This window comes from Pleurodeles waltl, chromosome 7 (assembly GCF_031143425.1).
Source record: "Pleurodeles waltl isolate 20211129_DDA chromosome 7, aPleWal1.hap1.20221129, whole genome shotgun sequence".
In the NCBI taxonomy this organism is placed as follows: Eukaryota; Metazoa; Chordata; class Amphibia; order Caudata; family Salamandridae; genus Pleurodeles; species Pleurodeles waltl.
Window position 1 is genome coordinate 121,542,690 of NC_090446.1, and position 24,932 is coordinate 121,567,621.

Below are 24,932 nucleotides of genomic sequence, written 5' to 3' on the forward strand. Positions count from 1 at the left end.
AGAGCCCACTTACTTTTTAGAGGCGCTGGCCTGATCAGAAGTCAAGGCTGTGTTGGTCTTGTTCTGCCTCCCAGGTCCCAGGCAGGGCTGGAACTATAAATGTTTGATATATTAATAGTGTACAGAACTGAGGTGGGGGGTGGGTCGTTTAAAAAGAACGGTGGGAAGGGGTTGCTCTGGCGGGACAAAAATGAGCGTTCCAGGTTCACAATGAGTCATATTTCTCACCGAGCCTGATGCAGAAATTCCATGTTTGGTTGGAGTCAGCTGCCGCGCCGGCCCTTCTGGTTACAATAAAACCAGAATAATCAATTGATCAGACAGGCAGACTCCAGCGAGAGCCCGGGAGGGGCTGGCCCGGCTGTGCGGACATCTGCAACGTTTTACACACCCCTCAGCCAGTATCCCGGGACGCCCCGTTTCTGTAGCATGCTCTGCTGCCGGTTTGCTTACATTGTACTTGCGTCAGACTGAAGTCGCTTCTAAGCGCTGATAATCCATGTTAGTGGTAAAAGCAAGGACAAAGACCAGGTACAAACTTTCTGTATTAACCATTGGCATGGATACGGCGATTACTTCCGCAGACTTCCAAATTTAAAGCGCTGTACAAAACAGACCATTTATCATACTAACTTCCGCGGTACTCATTTTATCCAGGTTGGTGGGATGAAATAATGAGCTCCCATTCCTGGGATTTAAACCTTGGCATTGCAGTTTGTACTCACATCACTGCAGGATGCATGAACCAGCTCAGCTATCTTAAAACAGCGACATAGAGAATGTCGTGCACACCCTGCATGGAACAATAAGCAGCAGACTAATAGTTCAAACAAAACTAAATTCGCCCCGTCTCGAACCCTCTCTACGCCCTCTACGCCCACCACACGCAAACACCCACACTCCACGTGTTAAAGGCGTCTTTAGGAGGACAAACCGATCAACATGTAAAGTCGGCATCTGACAGCTCCCAGGGCCTTCCCCCCTGCCCCGCACCAACAAGCGCGGTGTGAACTGTCCCTGCTTCATGGGAAGGCGATTTTAAACTAAGCCAGAACATCTAACTTGTTAAAAAACAAACCCATCTATCCTTGGAAAGTAGTTAGAGAAACGAGTGCCAAGACGCCCCCGCCCCCCTGCATGCATTCGTCTCGGGCTCTAATTGGTTCCCAGAATACTTTATGTCCTCCTTCTCCTGCATCCTCATCCCTTCTGTGCGCTGATTGGCCATCCTCTCCCTATAATTTCCTCCTCCTTCTCAGCATCTTCTCAAACTTTGGAAAAGCCTTCCTTTCTCCGGACCCTCTGGAGCTCTCAGGGGTCTCTTTGGCTGTTATCCTGGTTTACAAATCTGCCCAGTTTTTGCCCCAAAGTGCTGCCCAGCTGGAATGAATAGACCTGCCCCTGACTACTGCAGAGAGGAGCTATCCCAGGGGGCAGGAGGCGGTGGCCCATGGAGAGTGGGCGCTGAGCCCAGCCAAGGCTTCCCTAGCAGGACCCCAAGCCCTCAGAGGGGCCCCAGCCGCTCCCCCAGCCCGGAGCCCGGCTATGGCCCCGGCGGCCAGGGCTCACCCCCAGGGGACGCCCGCATTCGCCGCCCGATGAACGCCTTCATGGTCTGGGCAAAGGACGAGAGGAAGCGGCTGGCCCAGCAGAACCCGGACCTGCACAACGCAGTGCTCAGCAAGATGCTGGGTAAGGGGGCGCAAGGGGTCGGGAGTCGGGCTGCAGGGGTCTTAGGCTTACAGGCCACGGGCCGAGCAAGTTGTTATGTCTGGGAATGGATGAATCGTGGATGCATACAAAAGCGAAAGAATGAATTAACGTATGGAGATGGGTGGATGTTAGATTGATGGATTAGCCGACCTGGTACACGGCTAGATAAAGGATGGGTTGAATGGGTGGATGAGTGAGTCCCAAAGATGATGCGGTGATAGGGTAGATCAATGGATGAAGGGGTGGTGGGGTTCAAGTAGTGAAATGGTAGAAAGATTGTTTGACTTGTGAACATACTGATGACTTTGTATATGAGATAGAGTAAGTCCCACGCCTTAAATGTGTTTGAAACAGCCCCATCTCCACCGTCTTTTCAAGAAAATATCAAATTTTCAGATACACCAGTTCTCCTTTATAGAATGAATGCGTGAAGACACTTGTGTGGAGCGGTATCCCCGTATCGCAGTCTGATTTGGAGCACTCCCTGAGCCAGGAAGTGATGGCGGGGGTGTTATGAACATTGCAGTGGGGAAGGAGCAAAATATGCAGCCGGGTTGACTATATTATGTGTCAAGAAAAGGCGAAATATGCGGCATAATGTAATAGTATTAATTCATTCATTTATTTGTATTACTGTTGACATTGCATGGGCAAAGATTCGACCTCATTAGTACCACATCAGTAAGCAACTGAAAGGTGACTAGTCAGCCACTGACAGGCCTTCCACTGCGCAGCAACACGTGTTTCTGCGTTTTAGTAACATGTTCTGATTGAGCTAAAAACATTCTTTTGCTAAAATCTGCAGATTAAGCAGCACATAATGGAATATCTGGCAAATGTGGTAAATCTATAATTATGCGGGGATGCCCTGCTACAGAGTCACATAATTACAGTGGCCTGTCCATGATACATGTTTTCGCTTTTTCAACCGAGCGCTGGATGGTGTGGCTGGTTCGCCACAGTTCAGTCAACCAGAAAGGTTATCATCAGGGGTTACATTTTTAGATCTGACTTGAGAGCGCAGCTCTCTTACGTACCGGTTAATATCAATACTTCAAAATATACATAGTGGGCTTTGGTTCCACTCAAGGAGTTTTTCTCTCACCTTAACACCCAAATGCTTTTTCTCAGTGGTGCATTTTTATAAAGAAAGCATTTTTTTGCTTGCCAAGATTTTTTAAAATGTTTTAGCAGGGACTGAAAATGTTCACTGGGCATATAGGCGTTGCCAGCTATTAATAAAGTAAATGTATTGATGGTTTTGTGGGTCCTTGAGCGTGAGAGGACAAGAACAGGGCCGTGGTTCAAAGGTGAAGTCAAAGGTCATGTATGATGTGAGGGGTGTTAGATGTGAACCTGGGATCCATTTGATTCTAGTTTATTTCTTCCTAGTATGGCTCCGCCTCCTTTAATGGGGTATCACATGAAGATAAAATGTTGCACTGGAGCAGCAGTGAGGCCCAAATCAACAAGACCAATTTTTTTATTCGGTGTTCATGTGAAATTTGATATTCGGTGTACATGTGAATACTTGTGGGAGAACGTTCACCTTTCCCTGGTAAGGGATGCCATCAAGCTAAGTGTCCAGGAAGGTCTTTGCGCAGAGCAAACAAGGGACCTCGAGGAGCCTATTGCACGGGTAGTTTGCAGCGATTTGCCTAGGGTCACACATTGAGTTCAACTGAGGAAGCCACGACTAGTACCCAGGTTTTCTGTTCCATAGTACGTTTTTGCATTTTATTTAAAATACTTCTGGAGCACAGCAGTTGCATATGGGGAAGGCCACTGGAATTATGACATTCTGTAGCAGTTTTTGCATAATTAAGGATTTGCCATCTGCTGCATAAGGTGCACATTTTAACCAAAAACAATGTTACCAGCTCAAGCGATTCAAAAATTACTAAAATGTGGAAATATGTGTTTGTGCACTATAACTCCCTTCGCAAAAGCTAACTGGTCATCTTTCAGTTGCAAATTTATGTATTTGGTTGTTACACTGGTACTAATGATGTGAAATGTTTGCCCAGACAGTATTCCAATGTGTAAAAATTACAAAACATTGAAGTTATTCTATCAAAAAATGTTCCATGTTATGCCATGCAATTTGCCTTCAATTGCTGCATAATTTAGTCAGCCCTTCCGCATAATTTGGGGCTCCCAAACTGCATAAATCCAGTGACCCTGGATATAGGTAAAAGAACACGCTACAATATTATGTAACTAAAATGCGTCGAAACCTAAATTTAGACTATTTAAAAGAATAGGGTGAATACATTATTTAAAATGCTACAGAATACAAATTCAGTGTAAAACAAAAATAACAGGAACACAAATTGACAGTTCAGTTTCTATACATAACTCAGTTCGAAGATTGCAACAGTTTTTACTAAGCATAACATGGGTGATATTTTTACTCGGATGAAAGCTTGTGTAATTCTTGATTGGTAGGTTTTGCTTACTCTGTGCTTTATTTTCCTCTTATCTCACCGTCTAATTTTTCGCCTGCGGAAGACTGGTTTGAGCAAAAAGTGTCTTGTTGGAATTATGAAACTGAAGCATGTGGCGCTGTAAGACAATACTCCCATTGCAATCTTTGGAGATTTTTGTACGTAAAGTTTGCCATCACTTACAATTTGCATGGAGGTGACAGGCAAATGTACTTCATGTAATACAACCAATTTTCGTGCAAATTATGTGAGCTAGAATTTTTTTTTTTCGCGCTGTCCTGTATGCAAAAATGTGATAGCTCCTGCCAACCTGCATTTCAAGAGGAATACATGTATCTGGAAACACAAAAGTGCATGTCATCCTTCATCAGTAACAATGAATAACACTCACATTCTGGGTCTGGGCCATAGATGATACAGTGCACAGAAGTGCCAACCGGAAGAGCAGCCGCTGGGCCCAGTCTGGGTCCATGTTGGGTAATGAACTTGCCCAGTGGCACTAAAGCAATCTTCCACCAGGAGTGACCTGTACAATGTAAATATAACTGGTCTCTTGGCTTCATTTTTAAGTGATCCAGAATTAAATTCAGCAGCCTTGTACAGAGTTGTGTTGAACAGAGACGTCTATTGAATGATGTCACAATAGGTTTGAAGCCCCAATAAGACAGCATGAGAAAGAGGGACATTCCGGAACCCTTGTTGTTGGTCATTGTTGACGGCGTAAGATTGAGTACTTTCGGAGGTACAAGAGCCTGAACTGGATAAGAGTTTGACAATTTATAGCCATGGACCATGAAGTTCAGCAAGAAATCCTTTGCAGATCCTAAGTAACTGTTGACTCGGTCTGAGTAGAGATGCTGCTGTTGGAGGGGGAACAATAAGCCATTTTGGAACAGGAGAAAACTTGACAACTGGACCATATCACCTCCCAGAGTTTCAGGATACACAGAGATGGCATCTGAACGCCATCGATGGATAAACATCTTAAACTTGACATGGTCGTCATGAGGACTAGAAGTGGGTGGAAAGATTTAACACAGCCCCCTTCAGCTCTTTCCAGCTCAGTCTGTTTGGCCCAGAATCCTGGATGGGCGACTCACAAGGCTTACAACCACATCGGGCTTTCTGGGTATTCACTGACTATGTAAAGGTTTTGCATTAATATTTATTGTATGTGACAGGATCCTGTTGTAATATCCTGAAGAGCCGCAATGGACTCACCTCTTGATGACTGGGCTTGGACGCTTCACCGTAGACCAGTGTTACTCAAAGTACGGTCCGGGGGCCGCATGCGGCCCTTTTGACCTTTACATGCGGCCCCCAGGACACCAGTAGGGCCAGGTTGCTGTTTACTCTACTGAGCACTAATGTTAAGAGGATGTTAAATTAACAGGCAATCCTTTATTTAAACATTATTTGAAGATTAGGTAAGGAAGTTGCCCTGCACTGCTTAAATGCAGGAACATGTTAATTCTTTAAGAAATCTTGCAGAAAATGTCCACAACTATGATAAGGGTTCTTAAAAATTCAAAAAGTGAATTACATTAACACGCAGAACCATTTCATCATAGTACGTCAGATAATATCAGTGCATGGAGAAGTATTTGTTTTTTTTTAAAAGTGATAGATTTCAAACATAAATTCAGAAACATTAATTCATCCCCCACCTTCATAACAATGTCAATAGTGAAATAAGAGGCAAGTCAGTTGTTATCTGCACTCTTTGATGGCCTGATTTCCTATGATACATAAACAACTTCATCATTTATTAAATTAAACACAGGAGAAAGGTTTGCTCGGTGCACATCCTGAAGCCATGCATTGTGAGGTCCTCTTGCATACAATAATGAACAAAAAGAAGGGAACGTGAAATAAAACAACTGCCTAGGATCACACAAGTAGGTAAAGAGGGGAAGCTGGGATTAATGCCAGGTTTTCTGGTTTCACATTGTGCGATTCAGCTATTAGATCTATATGCTTTCCTGTCCCCTACACCCACCATAACTTCTCCCCACCCAGAGCCCCCTCCTCCCTTTGATCGCCACTCTGATAGCATCAGTGCGGCCCTCGGTCATACAACAGACCAAACTTTGTGGCCCCTGGGAAAATGTTTGCGAGTACCCATGCCGTAGACCATAGACTAGGTGACAAAAATGATACTGAGTGGTGCAGAATCCTTTAATGAGTAAAAAAGGTGCAGCGTTGCCGTTTTGCCCCACTTGCACTCTATGATGTGTAGGGCATGATTTACCTCTTTTATTAAGCACTGCAGCACCTATACGTTTTTAGATTGTATCTTTTTGGCAAAGCATGACATTTTAGTGTGTCATTTGTTTAAAAGGGTAAATGCATGAATACATTTCTTCTTTTGCGTGCAAAACGGTGTTTCTTTTACGAATTACACACTTATAAGACACCAAACTATATCCAGAAGTACAGTTCTTTTGGACAATGCAGACTAAAATTATCCTTTGCCAAGACACCCACTTTTTTGTTGCCACCGCACTATTTAGCGCAGAAAGGTTATATGCTTTTCATAAAGCAGCACAAACGGGGCAGAACATCACCACTGTACCATTTGACACATGAGCAAACGACCACTACACAGAATAATGCTTTATTTGCTAACTTTTATCTGGCTGAAGGCCTCAGGTGGCAGAAAGAGGATGGGCTTGTCTCAGCAGTGGTACTGCTACGTTGTGTTCTATTTGGAGTCTCCCAGCGGCTCACTTTATTTCAAGCATTTCACTCATCATTTTTTTGTGTTTCTCAGTATTTCTGAGTTACACATACAGAAGCCTGGCATACTCCCTTTTCACTTTGCTCTGTGGTCGCATGGCGAGTGAGTAGCAGTGGAAGAAGAGATGAAAGAATGAGATACCAAGAAGATACTTTTAGGGATGCGAGGCCACAGCACACTGATGCTGGGCGATGTAAGAGGACACTGATAGTATGACCGGCTTACTTAGGGGAAAGAGTGATGGTGTTGAAGCAAATAACAATGAGTATGCTTGGGAGCACGTGACGAGACAAGAAGAGGCATTGATAGCACCAGTAGAAGCAAAGACTACTGCATATTGGCAGTGATATAGGAGTCTTTGTTTTACAGCAACCCGTGCTCTTTTAAGAACCAACGAATCAATGCTACTTAAAAAATCTCAATTGGGAAGAGTTGATGGATGGGTCAAGTCAGTGCTTAATTTGTGCTTGTTGTTTCCGGTGCGGGCACCGGCACTTATTTTTGAGGGCCGGCACTTATTTTTCTGCCTCAAGCATTTGCTGCGAGCAAAAGACACATATGGGAAAGACGGAGGACGAGAAAAACTAAAAGGCGTAACAAAAGCAGAAAGCTGCAAGAGTGAGCTGAAGAGGCAGAGAGTGGCTGTAAATAGATGAAAGAGGACCGAGATGGTTTCAGGATTACGCTGCCTCAGTATTCTGTGGTCGCACATTTAAATGCAGCAGCTGCGTGTTTCAGAGGACAGCTCTGGGTACCGGCACGCTTTTATTTACAAATTAAGCACTGGTTCAGGTGCTATTGACCAACAGCAACAGATTCCCCTTTGTGAATGGGTTTCACCTCCTTTGGTGAGTCAATAACTTTTCGTTGGTTTGTGACTGCAATTGTTGTTACAAACCATTGAAACAAAGCATTTTGAATTACAAGTAGGTGGGATACACCTTTTATTTCCATCTTAATTGCGATTCCTAATGGGTCAGTAAACCCATTTGGCGAGTCAGAAATGGTCTTCAGGCTTTTAAAATGGGTTTAGTACATAGCAAGAAGCCATTTTGTGGTTGCAAAGCCTGCAGTTTTGCAAATCACAGGTTTACGACTGCTAATTGGCTTTGTATATCTGGCCCTAAATTCTCTTACATCAACCCACTTTGTTTTATTATAATCCCATTGATATGGATTATTGTATGAGTAATTTCTCCTTTGTATTCGACTACAGTGGTATTTCCTTCTTTCTGCCTTTAAGCTTGACTATTGCTGCCGGATAACCCTTCTGTGTTATGTGGTCAAGCATGAGCAGACCGTACCTGTCCTGCCAGGTGTACCAAAGGAAGCTGTGGTTTCTCATGAGCCTATATGAACAATCTATACAATTTCTTCAACTTCATTAAGTACCTATCGGAGAGTCCTAAAAGTAACAAATAGTATAAGAACTTTTTTGTGTCATTGTCACCATATTTAATAGCACTTTCTTTACAGCCAGCTCTTAATATATCTTCATCCAACTCTCAGCTCTTTCTCTAGCCTTTGCTTATGGGGTCCATTTTTAGGTCTGGCTAAACAGCAGAGATTTCTGCAGACCTATTGCCCCAAATTCTTTACACTATACGTTGACGGAACATTAGCTATGCCCAGAGCAGTATTTATCCCTCTCACCTCATGCTATTGAATTGTTGTTGTATTTTGCTACCTCCTACGGAGTGCTTGCAATGCACAAGGGACTATTTTATGTCTCAAAAGTATTCAGAGATATCATACATTGAATGTTTAATACCTAAGATGTAATCAATGTAGAAAATAAGCATTTTTATCCTTAGTTTTAGGCGTTTTTTTCATTATTTAGGCAGGACTCAAAAGGCTAGCCGGACCTGTTGTCTTCTGCAGTCCTGCTGTGATAAGGATACTCAAGTATTTCATCTCCAAGCTCATTTTCAGGCACCTACTCTTATCTGAGTGTTTTTAGCCACTAAGTCGTTCGGGGTCAACTTGGGCGTTATCTCCGTGTCACTCTCTAAATGCATAAATACTTGTACACTAGTTGTCCCTTGTCAGCAACATCAGCTCTCCCAGCTGCTGGGATACATGCTGTTGTTTTCAATAAAGGAACTGCCTGATGACTTTCCTTCCGTTTCCTTTTATTTAACCATGTATATGGCCTCTATTGACTGGTTTAGAGAAGGTTGGCTGCCTCTAGCAAAACATGAGGTGCATTTTCTGTTCCTTTTAATTTGGGATTCCTCTGCTATTGTGCTGTGGTTCAACTTGCTGATACATTCTTAAATTATCTGCATTAGGTATATTTATTTGTGTGGTTCTGAAAAAGTACTTTCTTCCTAAATTATTCCTGGTGAGAAACATGTCAGCAGAGGTGTGCCCGATTTTTGACACTCGTCCTGCAAAGCGCCGGACTATTGTAAAAAATTATGACGCTAGTCCTCCTCACAACCGCCATGCTGCGCCGTATTTTAAATACGGCGCACACATGGTGGCATGGGGGGTTGTTAAGGGACGCAAGAAAAGTGTCGCTACACTAGGCACAGCTCCTCTTTTCACAAATCTGTGCCTAAGTGCTTAATCTGCTAGCGGAAAGATTCCACAAGAGGTGCTTTTTGACCAACAAAAAAATGTGATAAGGGCTACTGGCAATCAAAACTGTTATATAACGTCCAGAAAACAAGCCATTCATATTTCTGTATGTGCTTCAAAAACCCTGAAATAACCGAGGACATGCATCCCTGCACTCAGCAGTCCGCCCGCTTCTGATGATGCTATGGCACTATCTGCTGGGCTTGAGCAGTCAGAGGTAGTTGAACAATAATGGTTTGAGAAGGCTGGGTTACTGACACGATAATGTGTGATGGATTATGATTTAGGGTGCAGTAACCATCTTTCCTGAGCATGATTACTAGCACAGTGTCTGTCTCATCTGGTTCAACCTTTAATAACAGTCATTTCTACCAAGCTGATCCCGACCTTCACATACACAAGTGCAGCCATGAGAGGACAAGACGCAGTCTTACTGGACAAACTGCAGATCAGCGCCTACGGGCGAGCATTCTCCCTGCCTCAAATATCATTTCATGCACAAATCCAACTATAATTTGGACCTCGAAAGCTAACCCTGGGTAGAAGGTCCACTACAATAAAATGCTAGTACATGATACGGCAAACACAGGATGCCCCACTAAATAGAGCACTATGGTTGGCAAATCACAGATATTTGGAAGATCCCATCAAACAGTTGCATTTAACTGAGCTGTTGGGTATGAATGCGTCATACAATGATTTCAAAAGGGCAACAAGCAAAGCTGTAAAATTTCAGTCAAGCCTTGTAGACAAAAATAAATTTAGTTCCCGATCTCACGCCTGGATGGTGATAAAAAATTGTGACGCTTTGAAACTGGCACTTTACCCCTTCCCAGCACACTTAAAGCACAGACTAATGGCCCTGCATTTTGGCTAATGACCAGCACTGTCTAGCCGACCAACGTGGGACTACAGTGGACCCACAGAATATAGACTTTGTAAATAAAAAAAAGAGTACTTTATCCATCTTGTCTGTTTTTATCCTAACCTGCACAACCTTCAATTACTATTATTAAAAAAGACTTTTAATGACAGAGGCATCCGATCATGCTGAGAAGCTATAATAGGGAGTTCAGCCTAGATGATCTGCAGCTACACTGTACATTAGGGAAATTCCTGACAATGGCTCCCATCTGACAAATCCTTAAGTAATTACACCACCACAAGACAATCAGCCCTGGTGGGTGAAGGGATTGATCTCAGCAGTTCGGATGATCCACCAGGGTGGTAACCTCCCAATCCGATGAGTATTTGTTTTTAGCATTGTTTACTTTTAAGTGTTATGTATTAAGGAAGACAGAGGCCGCACGTTTACAACACACAGTCACTCTTTAACTCTTAACTATTCTTATTTTATAGATTGAACTCATAATAACTGTAATATTGCTGTGGGTTTAACTAACTGAAACAATACAAAATGACTGATTACTGGTACAATACATCTGTAACTGGGAAATGATTGATTACTGGCACAGCAGCTATCTTGACTGGGTATGATTTAAATCTGAAAACTGTCTGGGATTTGCAGGTTTAGTGGCATAATGCGTGTATAATGGTGGCTCATTTTTGCGCATACTTACCACCTGTTGTGCCCATGGCGTGGTCATTTGTGCAATAACTGTATGATGTGGAATTTGTATTGTGGCATGAATTGTCTGTGGGCAAAACCATTACTGGCAGAATAACTTGATGGGAGGTGATTATTGGGACACCAGCTGTTTGATAAGTGATTACTTGCCCCATTAGCATGACCCGGGCATCCGTAATGGCATAGAATGAGTCTTGCTTACTGCTACCAAAATTGGCCAGTGGTGCATGTATGTATGGAAGAAAGTAGCATTTGTATAATATGAACTTAGCCAAAAGGCAGCTGAGCTCTGTACAGGGTCAAAGAAAAGGGTCCAATTAATAAGTGATTTAAGCGATTCTGAGTGCTCAGTGCATAATGATCACAAAGTTAGATTGTGGAGATTTAGCTACTGGCACAATTAATGTCTGTTGGTGCACACATTGGCACAGTAACTGTCTAGCAGGGCATATTCACTGATTGGATAGCTGTGTGCTTATAAAATATAGTCATGGCATGCACCAGTTCTGAACTCCCAGATTGGATTTTAACAGTACTTATGTACAGTAGCTGTTTGGCTCGCTAGTGCAGTGGGGAAATTCCCTGTTATTCTTACCAACACAAAAAAAATGAACAAAACCTGTGAACATTTAAAAATATTAAGAAAATACATGATTCTATCTCCCTTTGTCACTATTTTCCTGTCTTTCTATTCCTTCTTCTTCTAACTTTTTTCCTTCCTCCCTTTTCTTTTGGATCAATGTCTGATGATGAGTGACACATCAAAAACTAGCTTTTGCAATGCAATGGGTCTCGCATTTGTTTGTGTTAGAGCTATTGGTTTTGTAAATTCATAAGTAGACTTTTCTTGCCACATAAATTGGTCAACCCTGCCTCATAAATTGGTCTTTTCCTACCACATAATTCCAGTGGCCCTGCATATAACTAAAGCACTTCCATTTACCTTCTTCCTCTATCTGCAGCTAAAAATGAAAATGTTGCCAGTTAGCATCCTAATTTAAATATGTCACGCTAATTCCAATAGAATACCACTTTCACCACCCCATCATCAAAGCTGCTAGCTGACTAACATAATCCCCCCAAAAAAGACACAAGACAGCCACAAAGAAGAAATAAACTTGAAGGGTCATTCAAACATAACAAGATTTAATTTGGTCTGAATCATAGTCATAATTACAATAAAGAGATATTAATAACATATATAGTTATCATATAAACCCAATAAAATCCTTTATCTGAAATAAATGTTTGGCTTTAGACTATAAGGTGAAGAATAGCTTTATAGAACACCACAATCAAAATAGCATTTGTAAGAAACATTGCCATGTTACCATAAAGTTAGTTCCCAAAGAACATAACTACATGAAAAGAAAATGGCTGAAAATATTGCAGTATAACCATACATGTATCCTTTAGAGAATGTAGTGCATTACACATTATCAGGACTGGCAGGCATACTACAACGATAATACAAACAAAACCCTTAAAACATAAACTACTCTTAACTGTAAAACAAAAGCTTGAGCCATGAGAGAGATTAAAAAGACATTAAATGGAGGGAGGGGTTATTATTTTAGTGTCCCCAGTAACCTAGTGTGGGGACCCAGAGTTGATATAGACAGAAAGGGTGGGTTGTGGTGAACGTTTTGAATGTGGTCTCAAAGTCCTAGGACCACCACAGGATGAGTTATGAGCAAAAATGTTTTGTAAAAGAATGCCCTGCAAAGCATTATGGGATGACCAAGTGCAGCAAATATTGTAGTATGTTGACTGTAATGCTCAGAACAGCCCCTAGAGGACACCACAATACAAATATCATTTGTAAGGTCACATAACCATATAACTAGCCTTAGAGGACATAACCCCATGAAAATAAAATTGCACAAAGTAATGTAGTACACCCATATGTTTGGCCTCTAGAGAGTGTGGTACCTTACACATTTTCAGGCCTAGCAGGCCTACTACAGTACAAAAGCCCTTAGAGTACCAATTACTCCAAACTGTAAAACAAAAGTTTCAGCTTTAAAAGACTTTAAAAAGGGACTGAATGGTGGGAGGGGTTATTATTTTGGGTCCCCCACTAACCTAGTGTGGGGACTCAGAGAGGACCTAAACAGAAAGAGTGCGTCATGCTGAACACTTTGGTGGTTGTCCCATTGTCAAAATGTTTTGAAAAAGAATGCTTGCAAAGCATTATTGGGGGACTTTTCCCAACTGCAGTGAATATTGTAGTATCATCTCTCCTGCTGTGCTGGGAGAGCCGCATTGCAGATTTCTGTTTTTTTCATTTATCAATTATAAGTGTTTTTGGGAAAGCTATGGAGCGTGAAGGGGACAGCCAAAATAAATGACCCTGATTAGGTAACAGTGTGAGCAATTGAACTAGCACTCCAATACCACCAATGGAGTTTGCACTGTTTGCGCTTTGAGGGCCATGGCTGCTATGGTGCACAAATGGGAGAGACAAAAGAAAAAAATAGTTCATCCACGCTGAAGTATATCGGCAATCGTGCAATTATCCATGTAACAGGGTCAGACTGCAAGGCGGTAACAAAACGGTCCCAAGGCAGAACAAAAGTAAAACAATTACCAATGACATTAAGAGATTTTTGAAAGGCAATCCCATGAATGAGTAAAAGTGGTGGGCGTGGTTAAAATCCCACAATACCACATGCTTGACATAATGAGTGATGGATGGCACACATGAAGCACAGCCTCTAGATTAGTTTGCAACCAACAAACATGGAAGGTTCCCTATTTTCCACCATTGTCACTACTCAACAGTTTTTTAAAAACTTTTCAACAGGTTGCATCCCCTCTTACTTAATTCCCTCAGCAATACACTGAAAATGTACACGTATTCCAGTTGTCTGCATTCCTCCTGCTTTACTGTATGTGTGTGACATTTACAAGGGACATTTTAAGTTAATCAGAGTAAAAACAAAAGTTACCCGTAAAAACACTTTTAATCACAGTGTTTTTTTGTTCTCATGCAATGAGAAAATAGCAAATCAAATTTGATGCTAAAACCTGTGTGACTCTATATGATATAAAGCTTCCTTTGAGTACAGAAAATACATGTCTTTCGAAAATTTGTGTTTAGAGTAATTTTCTTTAAAGGCTTTTAGCAGAAAGGATATCACTTCAGATGTTGTCTTATACTTTTTGTTTGCAGGCTCATTCTACAGGCATAAACACTTTCTGATTAAAAACTAGAGCGGATTACAAACTATATCAGCTACTTGAGAAAAGAATATTGCGACTGAGAAAGGTAGAAGGTTTGCTAATTTAGAGTGGGTTCAGCCTGTAAAAATTGCAACATTTTTCATATATTCATTCAATGTTTATTTCAAATGCATATTTACTAGAATGACATAATCCTAGTGAATTACAGAGTTTAACCAACCGTAAGCTTAGATATAAATTTACATGCACATAAAGTTGTATACTGAGTGATATGTATTATTGCCCAATAATGCCATCTCAGAGTTTGGGTGGTATCTTTGAAAACCTTGGTCTTTGACCTTGCAGTGTTTAGGTCTGGATTTTGACAGCACAGCTGTGAAACACGCCTGTTGTTTGTAATATGCTTGCGGTTGGCTCTGGGTCCACCTTCCTTCAGTCATTGCCCTTTTTCCTCCAACTGCTTTCAGCCATTGGCTTGAGACTTTCTCATTCCCATCTGGGCTCAGTAAAGTGGGGGATGTTTCTCACCCTAATGTTGTTTGGTTCATTTCTTTGGCTACCAATTGAGTGCTTGCATTGCATAGTATGAGGTACTATTTAACAATTCAAAAGTACTCTCAGTACATCTAATACAATTCGTGGTTTGCATTAATTTTTAGTACAGTTTTTTTTAATTGCTTTTGTCAGCTCGAGTTTGAGCCTGTTTTTGTCATGGCCGCTCTGACATTAGGACTCATGACCCAATAGTGGCCATCCAATCTCCCAAGACATTGGTTATCTCGGCTTCAGTTGTCCCAATAGGACAAATGTGTGCTAACCGCCAAAGCTGCTGACTTTGAAACTGGAGAATCAACTGCATCAACTCAACATTCTCTGATCTTGAATAAATAACTTCATCTCTGTGTGCTGAAAACAAAAGTAAGAACTGTGTAATGTAATGTGGTGCTCATGTCCTGTGGGCTTGTGTTCATGAAAAGCACACTAATGCCCCTAGGCCAGTGTCCTGCTATATAAATCTGCAAAAAGGCAACATAACCCCGTCCTCTTTCCCCTGTGTCACTCCTCCTTCTCCTATCTCACTCTCATTTCTTCATCCCCCCACTCCTCCCTTTTTCCCATTTGTGTAAAAGTCCATCTCCACCTTCCTCCCATTCCTACCCCTTCCTCCTCCCTTCCCCCCTTCTGAAACTCCTTCTTCCTGCCCCTTCCCCTCGGTGTCGTCAGCTGCAGAAAGCCAGTCTGTAATGATGGCTGCTTTGCCTTTGCTACAGACCTGTTTTTCTTTCTACTGGTAATAAAGGTTGATTGACAAGGGAGCCTTATTTTTCTTTTGATGTTTTAGAAACGAAAGAATGCCTAAAATGTAGGCTCTCTTGCCATCCAACCTCCATTTCACACAGAAATGAAAACAGGAATCTAAGAAAGGCAAGGGAACTTTCAATATGGTAAGGTTTTCGTTTCTTAGCTCAAACTGGCTTCCTTGTGCTTCTGCTGGTTCTCCATACCTCAGGACATTACTTACCAACCAGATGAGATGCCTGTGTCAGTGCTTGTTTATCAAGTGATCAAACCCAATTGATGGATTATTTGGCCATCGCACATTTGTGTAATTTTTATAGATACAATGTTTAGAAATTCTTATTGTGAAAACATTATCTGGCAATGTTTTTCATAATTTGTGGGAATTACGTCATTCTTGTGAATATGGACTTCAAAAACAGTAAAACTAGGATTTTTTTGGGGGGTACTTCACTTTACATGCAATATAAAACAATACTTAACTGATAACATTTGTTTTGGTTCAGCAACGCTTACTTGAGGTTCTGATGACATTTAAAAATACTCTGTTCTCGGGTTCGTAGTTTATCACGTTACAAGAACCACTGAATTTCAATAAAGCACAAAAATGCATGGTTGCTCACTATGTATTACATTTTATCAGTTTTGATACTCATGAAACGCGTCCCTTTTTACACACTTTACGAACGTTTTTCATTACAGATATCACTGTGTTTTAACCACAGCTCCTTCAATGAGTTAGGGATTCATTGATTGAGTGATGTGAAGACCAGAAGGATAGGAACTCCCAAATTATGTGACCTCAGATGAAATTCAATCGTGAGTGAGGCTCGATGCCAGTGACTGGGAAATGTGAACGCAACTGGCTATTAGCTAAAACCACTGAAATCATTAGTTTTTAGCGATTTTCTTCCAGTAAAATTAAAAATATCTTTTATTCAGATTTAGTTTTTTAAGTTGATTTAATGATGGGTATGGAGAAAAAAGTAATAAAACTTATTAAGGATGTAAATATTCACAATATCAGCTTCTTACAACATCAAACACTGCGATAATATTTCATTGGCAAATTATAAAAATTCCTACATTGCACGGGAGAAGATCTGGGCCCTTTTTAACATAGGAGACAAGGGCATTATTTTATAAACTAATCAGTTGTGTTCAACACATACAAAAACGGTTTGTGGTGTAAGCCCTAAAACCCAGTCACCAAAACGAAGAGCATGGAAATAAGCCTGCACATAATGACTATTGATCCACTTAACTTAATTATTAAAGCAACTTTTTTTCCCCTTAAAAACATATTAAGGTAGAAAGCTAAGAGAGTACTTAATACTTAGGGGGCATATTCTCCAAGCTTTTTTTAGGCTCGAGCCCGCAAGAGCATGCGCTAGCGCATGAGTCGAGACTCGGTCATTAACTATAAGGTCTTGGGGCCTGCCTGTCGCTTACCATTTGTTGGCTTGCCTGGCACTCCTCTTTACACCCTCATAATTCATCACTGCAGGCCTGGGGTAATTTCTGTGCCGTTCTGTGGAGCAGAGAACAGGCACTGATTTATTCAACCTAATCATTGTCTGTCCTCTGCTCCTTACGTGATTGAGGTACTATTTTGTTCTTTTTAACTTTTAATGCATGCAAACAGAAGGTATGTGGCTGGCCAAAACGCTCCTAGCAGGACAATCAAAATTTCAAAGATTTATTTTCTATAGTTAACTTTCTTTTATTTTGCCAAGTCTTTTTTTCTCATGTTGCATTCATGTTTACTTTTGTTTTTGCTTGTGGACGCTATTCACATAAGATTATTGTGATCTAAGTATTGCGAAGCAACAATGTTTCTTTCTTATGTGTAGTTTCTGAAATTATGCTTTAACACATAATTGTTAAATCCACCCCACTCCAATCTGCCCCATTCAATCCAATCCATGCCAGACCAATCAATACAGCCCACTCCAATCCAATCCAATCCAATCCACTCCAGTCCACCACACTCCAATCCTCCCAACCCACCCACCTCCAATCTGTCCCACTCCGGTCCAAAATAATCTGCCCACTCCAATCTGCCCCACTCCTAACCAAAACAAAGTGCCACATTCCAATCTGCCTCACTCCAATCCAAAACAATCTGCCTTGTTCTACTCCATAACAATCTCCCCAGTCCAATCCGTCCCACTCCAATCTATCCCACTCCACTCCAAAACAATTGGCCCCACTCCAATCCATCTCACTCCAGTCTTCTCCACTCCAATCCAAAACAGTCTGCCCCACTCCAGTCTTCCCCTCTCCAACCAAAACAATCGGCCACACTTCAATCTTCCCCCCTGTAGTCCAAAACAATCTGCCACTCTCCAATCCAAAACAATCTACCACACCTGTCTTCCCCACTCCAATCCAAAACAATCTGTCCCACTCCAATCCTCCCTCCTCCAGTCTGCCCCACTCCAATCCAATCCGCTTCACTCCAGTCCAGTCCACCTTACCTCAATCCACCCACTCCACCCCAATTCACCCCACTACAATCCACCACAAACCCGCTCCATTCCAATCCAATACACCCCACACCAATTCTGTCACTCCCAATTTAATCTACCTCACTTCAATCCAATCCACCTCACCCCAATCCAAAACACCCCACTCCAATAGTATCCACCACAATCCACCCCAGTCCAAAACAATATGCCCCACTCCAGTCTGCCCCACACCAATCGCCCCACTCTAATCCAAAACAATCCACCCACTCCAATCCGCCACAATCCACCCCACTCCAGTCCACCACAATCTACCCCACTCCAGTCCAAAACAATCTGCCCAACTTTAACCTGCCGCACACCAATCTGGCCCACACAAGTTTGCCCACACCACTCCAAAACAATACGCCCTACTCCAATCCTAAACAATCTGCCCCACTCCAAAGCAAAACAATCCACCCCACTCCAGTCTGCACCACTCCAATCCAAAACAATCTGCCCCTCTTAAATCTGCCCACTCCAATCCAAAACAATCTGCCCCTTTTTAATCTGTCCCACTCCAATCCAAAACAATCCAATCCATGCCACTCAAATCCACCTCACCCCAATCCAATCCAATCCACGCCACCCCACACCAATTCACCCTAATCCAGCCAAATTCAACCTACCCCACTCCAATCCACCTCAATCCAATCCACCCCAGCCCAATCTAGTTCACCCCACCCTAATTATATCCACCCTAGTCCAATCTACCCCACTCAATCCACCTTACTCCAATCCAGTGCACCCCACTGCAATCCAATCTATTCCACTCCAATCCACCCCACCCCACCCCATGCCATTCCAATCCAGTCCAGTCCACTCCACCCTACTCCTGTCCATCCCACTCCAGTCCACCCCATTCAAGTCCAAACCACCCCACTCAATCAATTTCACCCCACACCAATCTATCCCACCTCAGTGCAGTCCACCCCAGTCCATTCCAATTCACTCCACCCCAATCCAATCCAACCCACTCCAATCCACCTCATTCCAGTTCACCACAATCCAATCCAGACTGCAACACTCTACTTCCCTGACACTCCATCCAAGGGCTCCATCCACACCACTACTTTAAGCCATGCTTATCAGCAGCCACACTGGTGTGCAATATGGCAAAACCCATTGCCAAAGCCAATAGCTCTTCTATAGGCAAGACCTATTGGTTTAGCCAATGCTTGTTGTGAATAGCTGTGCCTTACTCTCAACTCAGATGTTACTTACTCTTGAAAAGGAGTTTGTGATATTAGACTTGAGCAAAATGAATTGTCTACGTGGTCACTAAATGTAGCCCTGTTAGTCTTTCCCACAAGTTAGTGAGTGGCTGTTTACATCAAAGAGGGCTGAGAGCAGAATTGCCTTTTCGTCGGTTGGTTGAACGTAGAATGTGAATTTGTTGCTGAGGTCCTCAGAAAACGGCAAGTTCCTCACAAGAGTAATTATCCATGTTGCATCAGTTGTACTCCATTTCTAGCTACTGGTCACTGAGCTCAATGCTGAGGGTCCAGTTTCCCATTTGAGTCTCATTGAAGCACAAAAGAGATGTATTGGTGATGACTAGAGGGAGTTTTGCAGGAAGGTTACTTTTCGAAACCAAAATGCTCCATCGAAGCATGACATTTGATAACTCAAAGGGCCTGATTACAGTGGTCTTGCAAAATGAGGGTACAAATATCTCACCAAATAACTTGTATTAGCGTGTTATGTGCAAATTAGCTGTTGTGCAATTGCACTATTTTCTGATTTTTATATCTCGAAATAGCGGATAATGTGCCAACAACAGCAGTTGTTCCCAATCCCGACATAAGCAACTAATTTATTTGTAATATTTCCTCCCACAGTTTGTGGCAAGGATATTTGTTCTTTTGATCTGTGGCAAGAGTAAACACCTAAGTTGAGTGAAATTTCCACTCAGCTTGTCATACACTTTTGGGAACAAATAGGAGTTTGCACCCAAAACGGGAATTATAGCCCCAATGTAATCGAGCCCTAGAAATGCCCAAAAAAAAAAAAATGCTTAAAATAAAAAAGAATGCACAAATAAACACATACTCCTGTATTGTCACGATACAAACAATGCGAAGAGTAGAATTGTATTAAGCGTCTATGGAGTGTGGTGACTTTTAGTTGAAACATACCTGATTTGAGGCAGTGAAAAGGGGCACCTCACTTCACAAATAAGTGGTTTTCTATATGACCTGAAAGATCCATTCAATTTGTAGTAATAAAAAAGGTTGCTTTAAGTATGCACCGTCCCATCACATTTTTCACCTGATTTCGTTGATATCACAGCAACATTACTTTGAGGAGATTACACGGCTCAGTAGCAACAAGTCACTACGTTTCCAGTCCTATGTTTTTTAAGATGAAAACTGCTGCAATCTGCGAGCTGCAATCATGGTTGACCCTGAGCCGTGCTTGACTAATGCTTAGTCTGGGGCCCGAATAATTAAGTATTTTAATGGCCTTAAGCACTCCAATTAAGCATCTGTGGCCGCTAAAAAACTTTTTGTTTATCTAATAATCATTTTTCAGGAGTCAGAAACGTTTTCCCAACTCCTGAAACTGGACTGCGAATGGATGCAGAATTGATATTTGGACGGTGCGATCTGTAAGCTTCCCTTCTAGGTACCGATTCGGTATTCGGTATCTATCCAATGTTCGGTCGCAAAATATTTATATTTTTCTGACTCGTCAATGAAGTGGTAATGCATCCCCTTGGGACCCCTTCCCTTTTGTGAATGTAAAAAAAGTTTGTTGAAGAATAGGCATCTCCAAATCTAAAACAAACACAATAAAGTAGATTTTTGAAGTCCTGTTTTCTTTAGGGAAACAGGCCGCATTTAGTAAAAAAAAAAAAACTTTACTCTAATGAAAGGCTATCACAGATATTGTGGTCTCCTGGCCACAGCAGGTCACCATCTGTGTGATGGCCTCCAATTGTAGTGCGACATACCTCATAAAAATTATGAGATAGGTCGGATTGTGACCACTAACATTGACCTTTTTGAGAACCACCATTATCACATAGATCGGTTCTTAAAACTCTTTACTGGTCGAAGAATTACTGCCCACTATTTGCAACCATTGTTTTGTGACCAGATATTCGTACATCTGGCCTACGATTACAAAGACTTGTAAAAGGGAAGCCCTGGGCTGTTGTCATGGGGATTTATAGATATATGACTAAGCCTGACAACTGTACTGTGTATTGCATGACTAGAGACAATGAGTAATATCTCTTTACTATCTTCCTTCACACAGGTCAGTCATGGAAAGCGCTGAGCACCATTGACAAGCGCCCATTTGTGGAGGAAGCAGAGCGACTAAGGGTACAGCATCTTCAAGATCACCCCAACTACAAATACCGACCCCGGAGGAAGAAGCAAGCCAAGAAGATGAAGCGAATTGAGCCAAACATCCTTCTCCACAACCTGTCACAGCCGTGTAGTGAAGCCTTCAGCTTGGCTCACCACCTCCGGGGTGGTCCGTCTGGGCACCCACAGCCTCCAGCACTCACCCAGTTCCGGGAGCTGCACTCCATGGGCTCAGAGATAGAGAGCTATGGCCTGCCCACTCCTGAGATGTCCCCACTAGATGTCCTGGAGCAGGGCGAACCAGCCTTCTTTCCTCCACATATGCAGGATGACTGCCACATGCGGCCCTTCAGGAGCTACCACCACCAGTCTTCTCTGCCGCCACTGGAGTATGGTCCGGAGAAGGGCATGCTGAGGGACCTGACTCTGACCTACACACAACCTTCATCCAATATGGCAGACACCCTGAGGACTTCCCACTCTTCCAATATCTACTACAACCAGATCTGCCATGGACAACCGAGTGGCTCATCTGTCGCCCTTGGTCAGCTGTCTCCTCCTCCTGAAACCCAGCCCATGGAACACACTGAGCACTTAAATCAAGCTGAGTTGTGGACAGATGTGGATCTCAACGAGTTTGATCAGTATTTGAATATGAGCAGAACTCGTACCGAGGCACCAGGACAAGCTTACCATGTCCCCCTGTCGAAGCTAGCCCACAGAACTCTGTCTTGCGAGGACAACAGCCTGATATCGGCCTTGTCTGATGCCAGCAGCGCTGTCTACTATAGCACATGCATCACTGGCTAGGACCATTCCCCCGGAGAGGAGTGTGACCATCCTGTGGGCGCCTTCAGAACATCACATTCATTTTAGACCCAGCACCATCCTATATACACCCAGCCATTCCATGCATAGCTTGAGAAAATGCTGAACTCCCCAGCTACAGTATACTCTATCTTTATGTACTTTTCCAAAACAATATGTTAATATATACACTTTTTATAGTCATCACATGTTAAAGTATGGCAGCCAACTTCCAAGCCTTCTAAAACCTTCTAGCTCAGGGTGCTTTTGAACTTGACATCTTAAACTGAATAATCCAACATCCTCTCAAACTTTCCTCCTTAATTCCTCACAGACTTACAGCTGTAAGTCTTCTTGTGCTTTCTGCCTTACATCTTGACACATTAAAAACCAGCAGTACGTAAAACTTACAGCCTTAAATTCTCACAAGTTCAACAGAGTTAAGTCCTCTCAAACATACATCCTCGTGTCCACACAAATTTACAGTCCCATGCCACTCGTTTGTTATGATTTCTAAATTCTCACAAAGATACAACCTTACATCCTCTTAAACAAACTCAACAGTCTTACTTCCTGACAAACTTACGCCCTTAAGTTTATGTTCACTGTTTATGTGCTTAAAAAAATAGCCTTAAATTCTCTCAAAGTTACATTCCTCAGACCTCTCAAACAGCAGCCATAAGCCCTCTCAAAGCTGCGACCTTAAGACATCTTGAACTCAATATCATAAAAATGCTTAAACTCCACTCTCTAAAGTTGTCAAAAATAGACGTTATGAGTTCATTAAAACAACATTTCTCACAGGTTTACCTGATTTGGAATTGTTCACCTTACTTGGAATTTGCTCCTCAAAATTTAATTTTATTCTAAAAATACAGGTCAGAATGCTAGCTCCTTACCAGACTGCCACGACATGTGTATATATTGAACTTATTACGCTGAAGGACCCCCAGGCCGATCACACAACCTCGCTGGGGGAGTTGCCCTACCATATACTTTCAGGGTCCAATATTTCTTTTCTCCGCATTTTATTTGTATTATATATAATATTCTCACATAAGTGGGATTATATTTTTACATAAAGGATATTTCTGTGATATTGTGACATTTGTGTATGTTTCCGAACCTCAAGTTCTAAAAGGAGGGATGAACAGCATCAGTAGAGATGTAGCTCCGCGTGTATTCCTTAGCACTGATGTAGCATTCGTTCATTTATGTTGGACAATTCATTCGAAGAAAAGTAGGGAGATGTGTAGAATCTTTAAAAATTGCTGGTGGGTGTTCCAGGCACACGTTTAAAATAATGTTAAAAAGGGCCAAAAAAAGTTATGTTTCTCGAGGATGTTCAACAGTTACAGACATGGTCCATCCTATTTTGGGGATCGTCGATGTAATGTATTTAAAGGTTCTGCGAGTAATGAAACCCGAGGAGTGTCTATTGCCAAATACATTATCCTCAATTATATTGAGATAACTTCTGGACAGCACATCCTATTTATAGAACAGTGTCCCCATTATCGTGCTTGCCATGAAATTGAAATTGTTTGATACTGACACTTAACGTAGTGTGAAAATTTCAACGGAAGATTTGTTTGTGCAGTTTCTTGTGTCATTTTTAATTTCCAGCATGGATGCTAAGATTTTTTTTAATCAAAAATGTGTAAAACAAAAAAATAAAATAAACGTTTAACACACCGAGCGCTCCACGAGATTAGTCCGGATTCCATGTTTAAAAAAATACAAACATATTTCTACTGGTGGAGCTGAATTCAGTATTGCCTGTGGCTGGGTAATAGTCACGTGATGAAATGCGTTCCATTTTGTAAGTCATTAGGAAAATGGTGTGCTCACGGATTGATCGAAAGGGAGTGTAAATGGGGATGTCCCCTCAAATGTTTAACGAAAGGATCGTATCCCAAAAACTAAAAGAAGAATAGCAAAACAGTGTGATCTGGGTGAGGGCAGCGCGCCTGTCCACCACAATATTGCCCGCATCGAGGACCTTTCTGCATCCCACCAACCACGACTCGGTTACCATGACAATTTTATCATTGTGGTAGCTTGTGGTCAAGTGCTTGGCCTCAAATGAGCAGACGACCTAAAGGAAATACAACTAGCACTTGAGACAATCTTCCCGTTTACTTTAAGTCAAGGGAAGTGATAATTCCCCCACATGCCTGTGCCTTTAAAAGACAGGGAGAGTCGGGGTACATTCAAAACAGCACGTGAAGCATCGTCCTGTTATGCAGTCCCCTGGTCTGGCTTGAAATGCAAATAATTATTCATCCCCCTAATGTGTAATTGACTGGCTATAACACCACTGATCTTTCTCAGATACCGCCCAGTTAGAAAAACTCACCATTTTGCCATTGCCCTGTTCATTACAGCACCCTGTTGCCAGTCCCTCTTCTTTAATTTAACAAATCAATGCATTCTGGGAGTTTAAGTATTGGCTTACAAGACATTAACTAGGCTCTAATAACCAGAATACAAGGTCCATGACTTAAATGTGGTGATCTGTTGATATGGAGTGTTGGGATGTAAAAGTCCTCTGCATAGTAAAGACGTGTACCCCTGCCCTGAGTGCCCAACTGCAACGGCAGTCACCCCAGATGTCATTTGGAGGGGGGTGGAGGGCTGGGGACAGGTCAACAACGGGCACAGGGTAAACTTGAGAAAAAAAAATACTTAATGGTTTCGTTGCCGCCACCCACCGTCTCCTGTGACCTCGTTCGTTGCTCCTCT

General features: G+C 42.2%; 1 protein-coding gene across 1 annotated transcript; it reads left to right on the forward strand.

The window, feature by feature from the left end:
• The first annotated feature begins 1,274 nt into the window (after positions 1-1,274).
• SOX18 (SRY-box transcription factor 18) lies at positions 1,275-23,896 on the forward strand. The gene is made up of 2 exons (XM_069243236.1): positions 1,275-1,692; positions 21,328-23,896. The coding sequence occupies exons 1-2, from the start codon at positions 1,386-1,388 to the stop codon at positions 22,188-22,190; spliced, it is 1,170 nt and encodes a 389-aa protein (XP_069099337.1). The 5' UTR covers positions 1,275-1,385; the 3' UTR covers positions 22,191-23,896.
• Positions 23,897-24,932: the final 1,036 nt, after the last annotated feature.